At 40.4% G+C, this 15,301-nt stretch overlaps 1 protein-coding gene across 1 annotated transcript in view; it reads right to left on the reverse strand.

The window, feature by feature from the left end:
* The window catches only part of USP24 (ubiquitin specific peptidase 24), a 4,679,666-nt gene that overhangs the window by 718,211 nt on the left and 3,946,154 nt on the right, over positions 1-15,301 (reverse strand). The window contains exon 56 of the mRNA XM_044085508.1: positions 1,727-1,843. Within this exon, the coding sequence (XP_043941443.1) occupies positions 1,727-1,843 (117 nt within the window). The remainder of the gene's footprint in view (positions 1-1,726; positions 1,844-15,301) is intronic.

Below are 15,301 nucleotides of genomic sequence, written 5' to 3' on the forward strand. Positions count from 1 at the left end.
ACTACAGATGCAATATTTGCTCTGAGAGTGTTGTTGGAGAAATACAGGGAAGGTCAGAAGGAGTTGCATTGTGTCTTTGTGGACTTAGAGAAAGCATATGACAGGGTGCCTAGAGAGGAGCTGTGGTATTGTATGAGGAAGTCGGGAGTGGCAGAGAAGTATGTAAGAGTGGTACAGGATATGTATGAGGGTAGTGTGACATTGGTGAGGACTGTGGTGGGAGTGACAGATACGTTTAAGGTGGAGGTGGGATTACATCAAGAATCAGCTCTGAGCCCTTTCTTATTTGCAGTGGTGATGGACAGGTTGACAGATGAGATTAGACAGGAGGCCCTGTGGACTATGATGTTTGCAGATGACATTGTGATATGTAGTGAGAGTAGGGACCAGGTTGAGGAGACCCTGGAGAGGTGGAGATATGCTTTAGAGAGGAGAGGAATGAAGGTCAGCAGGGCTAAAACAGAATATATGTGTGCAAATGAGAGGGAGGGTAGAGGAATGGTGAGGATGCAGAGAGTAGAGTTGGTAAAGGTGGATGAGTTTAAGTACTTGGGATCAACATTTCAGAGTAATTGTGAGTGTGGAAGAGAGGTTAAGAAGAGAGTACAGGCAGGGTGGAATGGGTGGAGAAGAGTGTCAGGAGTGATTTGTGACAGACGGGTACCAATAAGAGTGAAAGGGAAGGTCTACAAGAGGGTAGTGAGACCAGCTATGTTATATGGGTTGGAGACGGTAGCATTGTCAAAAAGGCAGGAGTCAGAGCTGGATGTGGCAGAGTTAAAGATGTTAAGATTTGCACTGGGGGTGACTAGGATGGACAGGATTAGGAATCAGTATATTAGAGGGTCAGCTCAGGTTGGACAGTTTGGAGACAAAGCAAGAGAGGCGAGATTGCGTTGGTTTGGACATGTGCTGAGGAGGGATGCTGGGTACATTGGGAAAAGGATGCTAAGGATGGAGCTGCCAGGTAAGAGGAAAAGAGGAAGGCCTAAGATGAGGTTTATGGATGTGGTGAGAGAGGACATGCAGGCGGTTGGTGTGAAAGAGCATGATGCAGAGGACAGGAAGAAATGGAAACAGATGATCCGCTGTGGCGACCCCTAACGAGAACAGCCGAAAGAAGATGACGAATGAAGGATCAGGTGAAGCCTCTACCAGACCGAATTCTAGGATTAGGCCATACTCAACAAAGATGCGATTCTGCACCTCTATGAACATATCATAACTTCTAAACATATCTATCTAGGGAAACATGAGGAAGTTTGCCAGTAGTCAAAGCTGTACACAGTGGTAAATCTGATAAAAATAATGAAAACACAAAACAAATCTTGATAATTTAAACACAGTTAAATACATTAAAAGACTTGAAAGTAAAAATAACTCTTGTACTTCACATTAGTTAACAACCTTTGCCTACATGTTCAAAATTAAAAGAAAGTAAGATATATATAAAGCGAAAAAGAAAAAAAACACCCACCCATGCACATACACACATATACACAAGATGTGCTAATAATCATTTAATGGAGCTAGGCATAAATCAATATCAGACTAGGCAATGAAAGTTTGATTGATGACAGAGATTAGTACAACTTTTAGTAAGATAACAGTAACACTACAATGACCAGCTTACAACAATTAAAAAATACACACAATACATGGCTTGGCATGCTTCTAGCATATGTTCACATCTTCATAGGGAAATAACTACAGAACATGCTCTTACCTTCTGTACAAAGTTGTTAAATAAGAAAAAGTACTGTGAGCAATTTTTACAATTCTCTGGAACATCCTTATCTAGCAGTGTAAGTAAAACTTCCAAGAGCTGCTCCAGATCCTTCATCTAAAAAGAAGGAAAAAAAGAGGTTCTTTAATCTACTGAATGGCTTATACTGTTTAAACATGAGTCAGAGAATTAATGCAGATAGCTGCTACTTTTTATTCACTATACACAGTGCAATGAAAAACAAAAAAATTATCCATGAAAGGCATACTAAACTGAAGCATATTTCCAGGTGTTTCTGGAGGCCATAAAATATCTCCTGTAATTTGTTTGGTGTCATTCAGCTTACAAGCAAAGGTGGTAAGAATCAAATCCAGATCCTTTAGGTTTGCACTACAGGTTCCTTTGAAATGGTATACATCTGAGTTACCCTGCTTCAGTTATCACTCAAAAATAAATAAAACAATTCAAGAAACAATGGAAGGGATCTGTAAACATCTTTAAAAGCACAGCATAAGGGCTGTATACACTTGAAAATGTTACACTGGGCAGATTATCCACACATTTCTGCTGAAATAAACAACTAAAATTACTCAAATTAAAAAAATCATGGCATAGCATAAATAGCATTATACAATAAAGGCTCAATCAGATCATATGACTAAACTCAAAAAGCAAATAAATGAATTACTTAACTATAACCATTTGTTCCACTAATATTTCTGGCAAAGTATTCTGAAGGGAATTTTTAAAATCTGCCAAATCATTATATTCTCAAAAAACATGTTCCCAATTACTTTTCTCACCCATCACACCCCCAGCATTTGCTATCAACACAAGGGAGCCTGCTTGGGGTATAAAAATTAATGCTCAAAGACCTCAAAAGCAAACATCCCAAACCTTTTACACTTTGATGCACACTTGGGAGTTAACCAAATTTTCTTCCATGGAACCCTTGTAATTTGCCTTTCCAGATGTTCTCCCATTGCTGCTTTGTAAATTGCCTTTCCAGTCTCTCTCCCCAATTTTTTCTAATCTCCTCTGACTGATTCTTTTAGCTATCATGTTGTACTTTATATGCCCTACTAATTATTTATTCTCTCATATACTCAACTAAAAAGTCTTCCAGATCTGATCTTCCAGTTTGCACTCCCCTATCGCTATCTCTTTGCCTAAACTCTGTTATGAATCCTTGGTAGGAAAGGCAGGCAAGTCTTACTTGCAGTCCAAACTTACGCTTGGCCTCATCTCACTCTGTTACCTTTTGCTCTATAGTTATTTGCTTTGCTCCTAATATCTGTATTACTTTGCTAATTTTCTCCAGTAAATTTGGACTTTAAGTGTTACAACAATTTAGTGAATGTTAATAATGATGGTAATTCCTATAACAGTAATGTGAACAAAATACATGATTTAATTTTGAAATATAAAACTTTTAAGTATTGACAATAGTTATTTGAAAAGGGTATTACTAGGGGGATTGTGCCAAAAGGCTTACATGTTTATACCTATCCATACAATGTGAAGGAAGGGACTACATTTTTTTATGAACTTATTAAGATTTTTGACAACTGCGGGTTTGAAATTATGAAGGCCATTATTAAGGGAAATGGAAAGAGTGTATGATGAGATAGGCTTAATAAGGTTATTGTTTCAGATTTAATGTTTATAACAGAGGAAGAAAACTTAAAATATTTAATGTCAGAAAGAAAACTGATGAAAGCTGTATGTTTCTTTATAAAAGGAAATGTAAAAAATTAGATAGGGTCCTAGTGGAGTACAAGGAGAAACGTAGTTATCCAAAACCCAAAACAGCCTCTACAGGGCAAAGTTACCACCAACTTGGGAGGAAGGGAGATGGTATGGAAATACAGGAGGTTATCAATGGGAGAGTAAATGCACAATGGGGTGAGAATTTAAATTTTTTTAAACATTATAATAATGGCAATACTAATACTGATGAATACAATCTGGATGACCCTTTAGATTTCCCACTGCTGAGAAGATCAGAGAGGCTCAAACAAAAGACACCAGTTTATTATTCCAACAAGGGGAGAGCCCTGAATGAAAGGAGATATTAAGAAGTGATGGGGGAAAAATGGGGAGGGGGATGAGGCGAGAGAAGATGGTTTGATTACAATGGAAGGTAATAGGTACATATATAGGAATTTCAGTATTTTTAACTTTAGTAGTTTAGATATCACTCTTACATATTTTGAGTTATTTAGCAAAGGGTTAATGTTTAAAGACCTAGTCTTGGCTAACAATTTTCTCTTCTTTGAGGGAGAATTTTTAAACAGACTAGGGGAGTAGCTATGGCGGCATGTTGTGCCCCCACTTATGCTAACATTGTCTTGTCAGTATGGAAGGAGAAATATTTGTTTCATTGCAGATACGCCAAATATTGGAATTATTATAGGTGTTACCTGGATGACATTTGTATCTTTTGGACAGGGCCAGAGACAGTTGTGATGGAGTTTATAGATTATATTAACAAGACTAGCGATTTTTTGAGTTTCACTCATTGCATTACACAAGACAAAATGCACTATTTAGATGTTACTATTCACAAGGTACTTGAAGAGGGGAAATTCAAGTCCACCATACATAGGAAGGATATCTTTTCTAACTCCTATCTAAACTTCACAAGTTTGCACCCTTTCAAGCAAAAAAGAAGCATTCTTAAAGGGCAATTCATTAGAACTTCTAGGATGACCTCTACTGAACAGGATTATTCGATAGAAAGTATGAAACTGAAGGAAATGCTTCTTGAAAGAAAGTACCCTTTAAAATTAATAGAAGGGGTTATGGTGGAGGTGGAAAATGAAAGGAAAGGAAAATTTGGGCCCATTCTGAGTATAGTACAGGAGGTACAGGGCGAAGAAATTACACACAATAAACAGGGGGAGTAAAAAGGTAAAAAGAGGGGAGGTAATTTCGTTATGAATTTTAGTAGTGATACAAATGTTATCAGAGATAATGTTTTGAAGAATTGGGACAGGTTTGGGTGCTACTCCGATTTAGAAAATGTATTCAAGGAACCTTTGAAATGTACTTATAGGAAAGGGAGGAATATCAAGGATTTACTTGAAAATAGATTGGGACAAAAAGGTAGAAAAAGGAACAGCACAGTTAAGCGTGGGGCCTGCTCACAATGCCCATATATATTGAAAAGTGAATGAGTACACATCTTGGGTATCGAAAGAACCATCAAGATTATTGCTTATTCTAATTGTAATAGTACAGGAGCAATATACATTGCTACCTGTAAGCGCTGTGGGGCATTCTATATAGAGAAAACTATTAGGAAGCGGAAGAGGAGGATTTATGAACATCTGAATGAAATTAAAAACAAGAATGTTAAAAATGCTTTATATAAGCATAGTTTAACTTGTACTTCAGCCAACTATGGCTTTTTTTTATTGGAAAAGGAAGAGCAAGACCCAAGGGGCAGACACTGGGAAACTAAAATTGAATACAGAGAGATTTTTTTGGCAGTTAGTCTTAGAGGTGAATATATTCCCAGGGTTAAATGAACACATTAATTTAATCCCAGTACTTAAATTAAGGACAGTCAAACTAGAATACCTTAAACATTTTAATTTTTAGTTTTAATTTTCAAAAAAATGTTCTAAATATGTATATTTTATTTTGATTTTTAATGTTTGGGAGTAAGGGTAGACTATGGGTGGGTTGTAAATACCTTTAGTACAGGTTGAATGTTTAAAGAGTGGACCATTAAAGGAAAAACTTGGTTCGCCACAAGATAGCAGTATTGTATATATTTTGTACCCCACTAGGTTAGTGTGTGTGTGTGTATTTTATATACCATTTCTATATATATTTTAAATACTTTTTTTCATCTTTATTCACTTATTTTTTATATTTGCTGTCTTATTAGATTTTTTTTTAATTCAATTTTTAATAAGTGATTTATTGTATATTGAAAATAGGTAAGAATAGGTGAACTGGCACATGATGTTTATTAGTGTTTAAATTTGTATTTAATTTGATGGGATAATTGGTGAATTATCAATTAAGATTAAATGAATGGGAGCGGGAGAATATATATAGTTGCAATCCAGTAGGGTTTTATCTTTTCACATATATATTTGTTTCAGAAATATACCTTCTTTTGTTACATTTTCTCTTCTAGTTCCACTTTACACATCCTCAAGTTCCAGTATCATCCATAAATATTTCCTGTTGAAAGGTGATTACTTCTCCCAAAATTCTCTTAAGCACCATAACAACAGTTTTAGATGAAATATGTCAGCATAATCCTCCTTCCCCTCAGTAATCCCATATTGCCACAAATCTACCAATACTGTCTTTTCTCACTTTTCTACCACTGTTGGAGCTCTTCTAGAAATCAGTGCTACTACTTACCTTTCCCTCTGACCCGGATACATAGCTCATTGCCAGCCATGAAATCCTTTTTGTCAAATTCACCTGCTCATTTCTATCCAAATGCATCTCCTGCAGTTGTATTTGCACCCTACACTTTTTTTTTAAAGTTATGCACTCTCCATAACGTTCCACCCGTGTTGTCTATTTTCATTCTTCCTCAACAATTGGGTTCAGATCTGGCCCTCGGATCCGACTTAGACATTATATTCAGCTCATGGCCACTAGCAAACTCTCGAGCTCCTCCCTTACCCATAATGCTCTATCCCCTAACATACCTCAGATCTTGTTTGCTGGCTTATAGTATCAAAAGTATTATTACCATTCTGGTAATAGAAAACCATAGCTGGAGCTTAATATTAGGAACAGTGGTTCCCTTTGATGGTCTTGCTCTTCCAGACGTCATTAGTTCAAATGCAAGGGGTTGGTGGGAGCAGAGTTGAGGAAGAATGAAAATGGACAACACAGATGGAACGTTATAGTGAGTACATAACTTTTTTTATCTGATGTTGTCAATTTTCATTCATTCCTCAACTGGGACAGAGTCTGCAGCTTCCTAAAATCCTGGGAGGACTCAAAGGAAGGATATTCGTTAGCACAGTTGAGCCAAAAGCTGCTCTTTCCCTCAAAACCATATCCAATTTGTAATGAGTAATAAAGGTATGAGGATTAGCCTAAGTAGCAGCTGCACACATATCCATGGAAGCCCTGGATATAATACTGATGACGCTGCCAAGGATCTAGCCGAATGGGCTCGCCAAGATTTTGGTAAGGAAATGCCCCAATTTGTTGTAGACAAAGGATATACAACCAGTCAGCCATCTGTCTAACATTACCTTTGTGACCAGCTTGCTTAATTTGAAATCCACAAAGGAGACTAGAAAATCTATCTGTTTTTGTGAAATTTCTTGTTCAATGTAAGTAAAAACGCTATTGCCCATGAATGACCAGTAAGGGTAACATATATTCCCCTTTATTTGTAGAATTTGGAAAGAAAACTGTCAAATTAATATATTGGCTGATGTTTGATTCTGACACCACCTTAGGAAGGAAGGACTATATCTAAACTACTATATCCTTACAAAATACTAAGTAAGGAGGTTTAGAGTACAGTGCTTGAAGTTCTGACATCTTGTAGCAGAGGTGATGGGTACCAAAAATATAGTTTTCCGCGTCACAAATTTTAGCTCACATTTAGCTGCTGGTTCGAAAAGGGAATGAATTAAGGCCTGTAATACCAAATTTAAGTCATATGGCATAGCTGGATTCTCATAAGGGGTCTCAAAAGAAAGATACCTCTCAAAAAGGCCTTACAAAAATTTACATGAAGGCAAGCAGGAGTTTTCAATCTCAATGTGAAAATTAGAAATGGCAGCTAGCTGTACCCTAACAGGTGAGGAGCTGGCTCCTTCATTGAAAATCGTTGCTAAAAAGTTAAGGACACTATGCACTGTTGCTGAAAAAGGGCCAGGATATTTTTGCTGCACCATAAAGACAAAAAACTCTTCCAATTACTTTTCTAAAATTTCCTTGTGGAAGCTTTTTGGGAAGGCAAGAGTATATGACAATGAGGGGAAGACCGCATATGCTGTCTGCCTATCAACGGAAGTGGAGAAACAATGCAGTCAGTTCTAGGTTTTGAGATATTCAGGTGAATTATTCCTGTCAGGTGTTGTCTGGAATTGGATCCAGAATCCAAACAGGGTAGGCCAGATGAGGCCAAAGAAATGGAAACCACATTTGTTGAGGCCAGTACGACGCAATGAGGCTGACTTTGCTCTTCAACCAGCATGTTTTCTGTAGAAATTTGAGGATTAAGGGAGTTGGGGGTTAAGCACAGAAGAGACCATGGGGGGTCCAATCATGTAGGAGAGTATCTCTCAGCGACTCCCCCAGTGGGGGGATAAGGGCAAAGAACCTGCTGCACTTGTTTATGTGAGATGCAAACAGATCACAGCATGGCTGGCCCCACTGGGGAAAAATAATTTCCACTGCTTCCTTGTTGAGATACCACTCATGAGGTAGTAGAATGGACATGCTCAACTTGCCTGCTATCATGTAGGATTTCTCTAGGATTTGCATTGCTAGCAGAAATTGGTTGGGAGAGATCTCACACTGCCAAACTCAGACAGCTTGTCGACACAAGGGGTAAGATATGGTTCCTCCTTGTTTGTTGATGTACAAAACCACAGACATACCATCTCTGTCTGAATTGCAATTGTCCCAAAAAGGAGAGAGTCTTGGGAAACTTGCAACACTAAGAGCACTGTTCTAATTTCAAGGACACTGATATGCATACTGGATTCTTTGGGGGACCATGTGCCTTGGACTGCTTTTCCCAAGAAATGCCTCCCCATACACAATCTGGGATGTGTCCGTGATCACTATGGTTTTCGGTTAAGAAGAATGAAGTGACAGCCCTGTAGAACCTGACCTGAGCGGATCCACCACCAAAGATATCTTTTGCAAGCTTGGATAATCCTTATCTGAATGGACACATGCTGAAGAAAAATGGATCACCGAACTGCTAACATCCATTCATCCACTGAAGAATCCTCCCACTAAATCTTGTTAGGGGAACTGGAACTATCACCGCAAATATTGATCCCAATGCCTGTAGAATCAATCAAGCTGAAACTGAGGAATTCTGAATGATTTTTCTGACCTGGAATTGGATAGTCTGTAATCCTGGAATAGAAAGAGAGTCTGTCATAGATACTGTGTTGAAAACTGCTCCTATGAATTCCACAGTCTGAAACGGTTCTGATATTTGTTATAATTTATGGTAATCCCCAGAATGGAGCAAGTTTGGACTACCTGGTCTTGAGCTCTTACCAGTAGACACCTGGTCAGAGCAGTTATGAGCCAGTTGAAGTACGGAAACACTTGAAATGCCTGCAGTCTCAGGTGAGCTGCTACAAGTGCCATGCATTTAGTGAACACCCTGGGGTCTGTGGTGAGGCCAAAGAGCAGTGCTCTGAACTAATAATTACTGTCTCATAGCTGGAAGCGCAAGTACCTTTTGGGCTCTCTGTTTATTTTTATGTGACAGTACTAATTCTGAAAGTCTACCAAGAACATTCACTTGTCCTTGCACAAAAAGGTAGAATTGATTGATCCGTGACCATCCATAACTTGGTGTGCTGAACTGATTTGTTCAGACTGCTGAGATCCAAAATCGGTCTCCAGTCCCCTGTTTTCTTTAATACTAAAAAAATCTTGAGTAAGTTCCAGATTCTATTGGATCTTCTGGGATTCTCTTTTTCTAGCAGCTTTTCTATTTCTAGTGCTGCTACTTTCTTTTGACTGGGTGGAACATCGGGAACCTTGCAGACAGGAAGTGGCAGTAGGGAAAAGGGAATTATATAACTTCTGGAAATAATCCTCTGCACCCATGTATCTTTTGTAATATCTAGCCAGGCTCTCTGGTGCAGGGATAAATGATCCCTGACTGCCTCCAGAGGTGGACAATCGGGCCTCGTTTCAGGAGTGCTGGTAGGATCTGTCAAAGAAAGCATCTCTAGACCCCTGGTTCTGCAGGCCTCCTCTGCCACACGGGCAGTGTCTTCCATTTGAGTCCCCCTCTCTGCCCCTGGGAGAACTCTCTTCATCAGAATCCTGAAAAGGACCCTGGGACTTTCTGAACCAAATTTTCCGACCTCCTTGTTGATTCCTGGAAAATGTCCTTTGAGGGATTAAAAAATGTACTCCCAGTGCAGAGAGGGTCTTTCCATTTTGCTCACACTTAGAGTGTCTCTTTTACCTTAGGACCAAAGGGATTCAGTCAAAAGTTGGACTGATGAAGGAAGACTTGAAGGGCTCCAAAACGTCACACAAGCGCATCCGGGCATCTCTCCTAATGGAAATGCCTGAACCCACATACCTTGAAGTACCTTCAGCCACATGTGAAATGAGCCTCATGGATGAATTAGTAATTGACTGTAGGGTAGCCAGATGCAAGGCCATAGAACTCTGAACCTGAGAAGTACTGGTCCTGGAGAGGGATTTGTAGAGCTCCTTAATCAAATCCCTCTGCAACCTAGTGAAGTAAACCAAATAATTCAGAGATCTGAGTTCAAATGTCACTGAAGCATAAACATGCTTCCCAAATCTGCACAACACCCTGGTCTCCCTGCAAGGGGGATGGACAGTAGAACTTTGGGTAATCTACAAGTGTAGTATCTCGTAGGAAGCGCAGTACCAAAGCCCGACCCAAACAGGCCTCGAGCCCTGTGGCGTAATTAATATTCAGCAACTTTGCTGAAAGTAACCCAATGTTTTACTGCAGACCTTCACTACCAAAAAAAGAAATGTTTTATTAGGGACATAACACTAAAATGCATGTTGTACATCACATTTTAGTCAGTCAATCGAGTATGGGTATTGTACTTTCTACTTCTGCATGCTGCTGGTCCTCGGCATTAGAGTGTATGGGCAGTAATCGGAAGCGAAGGCGACTGTGTGATAAAACTGAAACAACATGCTACTTTTTTGGAGGCATAGCTTGAATTTGTGTGAATCTTGGATACGTTACACGTCTTGCAGACTATCAAAAATGTTGTAACAGCTGAAATGTTTCCCGAACATGGCAGTAGCACCACTGCACAGCACTTGTTTATTGCTGAACTGGTCACCTGCCCTTAAGGTATCAAAACCAGAAAAGAAGCGGGGGTGTGGGGGGGCACAGCACCCCCACAGGGGCGTGCAGGGGGGCTTGCCCCCCCTGAAAAAGGAGAAAAAGTAATAATTTCTGTTAGGATGGAGTTCATTGTGTGCATGAATGTCCATACGAATCAACATGCCTGTCAATCTTCCTCGATATCCCCACCCATTTGGCGTGTCAATCACTGACGGCACACCCAAAGCTGCGCAGAACTAATTGCGAGGTTCCACACTTGTAGATTATCGAACTTGGTTCTGCGAGTACCTTCTTGGTGGCCGCCACCACAACCATGGCATCTACCGGTACTCCCTTGCTCCAAAATTAGTTTCGTTGAAGTGGTGCCAAAATCAGGTTTGGTCTTTTGGGATCGGCTCAATCATGTCTGGTTCCTTCCATGCCAACCTAGAGATCAAACCAATGAGCTTGTTGGTGAGCAGAGTCACCCAGGAGGTAGACAGGCCAGACCCAAAAGCCTCCAGGAATACCAATTCCTCTTGGGAAGGGTTATTGGTAGACCAACCACCTCTCTGCTTAAGGATCTGCAGGATGTCTCCAAATGAGACGTCACTGGGTGGTGATCGAGGACCCCTCCCACTCATCAAAATCAATATAGTTAGTGGCTGACTCCAGAGGAGAGTCTAAGTACCTCATCTTGCACTTCCTCTTCCTAGGGACTTCTTTAGTGGGATGCTCCAGAGAAGTATCGGAAGAAATGGTAATACCCTGCTGGGTAGCCTGGAGACTTTGGGTTGGCTGCCCCTGTGGAGCACAGTGATGAAGCTCAAGGTGTAGAGACATATGGAATCCAGAGGGGATGTCTGAGGGGGGAAGAACCATTAATTTGGCAGAAGCAGAAAACACTTTCCCCACTGCCTTGAAAGTGGAATGCACCAGGGAGAAGGCAGTCAACAGAGCTGAAAAGCCAAGTTTCTGCCCCATCGACTCTCCTTGCTCTGAAAGCAGTCTATCCAAAGCCAATTTATCTAATGCCGAAGCTCTGAGGGCAGAGGCTGCTCCAATAAATTCAGTTGACCCCAACACCTCAGATAGGGAAGCTTCAGCTCAGACAGTCGTCCGGCTCCAACACACTCAGAGCCGGTACAATCAAAGGTGGCCTTGGAGCTGAAGATACTATGATGTTCAGATCCACCGCAGATGGTCCTAGAAAACTCAGATCCAACGGCTCCAAAACTATGAGCAGGATTGGAGAAGGAACTAATATTGTTGGTGCAGAACTGTGGAGGGCTTCCTGACCCGAAAGGGTAGGAGCTGGAAAAGCTCCCATCAGAATATGTGCCAAGGGAAGCTTCTTCATCAAGCTATCCACATCAGCTTCAGTCATACTTCTGGAAGAATGAGACGACAAGGCCAGAGAGAGAGACCAGGAATGCCGGCAGGACTTTAAATATGGAGACAGTTCCCCAAGGGGCACCAGATTAATGGAGGGATGGTATCTGGTCCTGGGTAAAGGCTTTGGATCTGTTAACCCAGGATCCTTGGAAGCTGATTTCTTGTCTGATGACAGCTACAGTGAAGGAGCAATCTTGGGTCAGGCATTTTATGTTTCTTCTTTGCAGGATCTACCATTGGATCCGAGGAATGGGTGGAGGAGCCTGACTGATCTAAAGGCTTGTTGAATTGTGCCTTAGAGACAGATTTGGAGGGGATGAGCCCCAGATAAAGCTTCTGAGAAGGTTGAAGGAAGCAAACCTTTTAAAAATCAGCTTGTTCTTACGGTCCACAATGGCCCAAGGATTAAAAGATTTACAGATATCACAATCTTTTTTAAAATGTTCAGGGCCTAAGCATTAAAAGCATGAGCATCAGAGAGCAGCAAGGTATGATCGCACTTCTGGCACTTTTTAAAACCAGATGGTTTTTCAAACATTTTTATAGGAAGGAAGAAAGAGAGACCTTTTTTTAAAGAAATAAAAGGAAAAGAGACACCAACAATGGTATCTAAGACTAGACTAGCATGTAAAAAGGGGATAGCAAAAGAAAGAAAAAATTACCAACCATGGTAAAAAGAATTACACAGACGTGTATAACAGGAGGAAATATATATAAACTACCAAGGAAAGTAATTAGATAGTGAAATAACATATCGACTTCTATCTTATTTTGAGCATCAAGCTCGAGAGCTCACAGCGACACTGGAATGTGAAAGCGGCACATAAGACCTGAAGTATGTTAAAGCAATACAGCATTAGGGGTAAGGGAGGAGATCGAGAGTTTGCTAGTGGCCACAAGCTGAAAATAACAGCTGGGTCGGAACCAAACTCAATTGTTGAGGAATGAATGAAAACTGACACCAGCAGATTTTAATAATCTTTGCATTTTGTCTACAGCTGTAAGGTCATTTACATTCATTAACATTGACCGGGTACTCATTACGACAAAAAACTATTATTTCCACCTATTATACAGGAAGGTTCTTTTGAAAGAATATTACAACTTATGTGCACAAATTAATGTTTGACAGGCTGATGATCTATGCAGTTGCTTCGCCTCATCTCCATTTGAACCTGTGTCACAGTTTTCAAAACCATTTGCTTCAGTGAAAACACGAAAACAACAAAATACATTTTCAGAACCCCCATCCCATTTTAACTTACAACGGACACAGAGCTTTTTACATTAAAAATTTACCCTTCCAAACAGGAGCAGTTTCTTCAAAATGAGATCTGCACCCACAGGCAGCACCTATTTAAAATGAAGGTTAACCATACTAAAGTATATGTTACAGCCTGCGTATGTTCTTGTATTTTTATTCCCCTCCCAGATGTGAAAAATAGCTTGCATGCTTTCAGTAAACATTAGCTTTTAGCCCGAGATATACAGCACTTTCTATCTTTAAATACATAAACTAAACTATGCACTGTTATATTAAATGCAGTAAAATATTAAAGCTGCTGGGGAAGCAACTACTCATAGAACTTACTGGGTCTACGGTTAATCATCAAACAGACTAACCATCAAATGGCACATCATCGAACCCTAATCGTTGAAACATCAATCCATCGAACCTGTGCGTCGGGGAAAGTAATTAATTCACCAACACTTCCCTGTCTCACAATGGCACTATTTCAAACCCATTCATGGGGGGGGCTTTTCCCCCCCACCCCCAAACTGTATATATCTCCAAGGTTGTACTAAAGTGGGGAAAAGTGAGACAGGTAAGTGCTGGTCAACTAGTTACTTTCCCCATCTCACAGGTTAGACCAAGTGCTGGTTCAATGGATGGACATTCGACTATTCGGGTTTGATGATGTGCCATTCGATGGCTAGTCCATTTGACGATTAACCATAGACTCAAACTTATTCACTTTCCACAGCTTCAAATTTTATTTTTCACTGAACTACTTGCCAATATACTTTTAAACGTCAATTACAATGTACCTCAGACATTCATTCAGCACACACTGTTCAAACTTCTCAGGATTAACTGCTTATTAACCAACCACGGTAACCAGCACAGGTAACCAAAAACTAAGGGCAATGCTACTCAACGCCAGAAGTCTCAACCTCAAAATGCACACACTCAAGGCTCTCTTCAGCATGCAGAAAATCAATGTTTGTGCAGTGACAGAAACCTGGTTCAAGGCTCAAGAGAGCACCCCAGCACTGCCAGGTTACAATTCATATCATACCTTCAGGCCTCAGTTACCAGATCGCAGTACAAAGGGCGGAGGTGTATTCATACTCATCAAGGATACCCATATCTCCAGGTTAGTAGCGCAGCATGATGCCCCAGAGATCATCCATGCACAACTATCAGCAGGCAAAACCACATTTCAAGTCATAGCCGGTTATAGATCGCCCACCATGTCCCAAGATGCTCACTCTGCATTCCTTGAGACATTGGAAAATATAAAGGTCCTACCCAACACCATAATCTTGGGTGATTTCAACTACCCTGGTATAGACTGGGCGAACTACCAATGTTTCAACTACTATGCTCAGCGATTCATAGAATTTATAAATTTAAATGCCCTTGAACAACTAGTATGCTCCCCCACTAGAGCGGACAACATATTGGATTTAATCATCACAAATATGAGCGTCCACTGTACCACACCCATTATCACTCCCTCCTTGGTCAGATCCGACCACAAACTGATAACCCTGGACATCCTCACCCCTCCACCTCCCCCAGTCAAAAAAAACATAGTCAAAAACCTTTCCAAAGCAAACTTCAAACTACTTGCATCTGAAGTGGAAAGCTTCACTATTCCCTTGCAGAAGGATAATGATATCCAGGATGCGGAATCCTACACCAAGGCACTCTATATGCATCTTCAGGATTGTATGGACCGTGCTATCCCAAATAAAACCAAGACTCCTTTCTCAAGCAAGAAGAAACCAGTCTGGTGGACCCCGGCCATAAGCAAACTTTACAATAAAAGGAGGAGACTTATACAAAAAAAGGCCAAATCTCAAGTAGAAAAATCATCCCTGATCAGCATTAGTAAGAAATTGAGGGCCCTCATCAAGTCAACTAAAGCCAA

The sequence above is a fragment of the Protopterus annectens genome, chromosome 10.part0, assembly GCF_019279795.1.
Source record: "Protopterus annectens isolate FY-2018-M chromosome 10.part0, PAN1.0, whole genome shotgun sequence".
Taxonomy (NCBI): Eukaryota; Metazoa; Chordata; order Ceratodontiformes; family Protopteridae; genus Protopterus; species Protopterus annectens.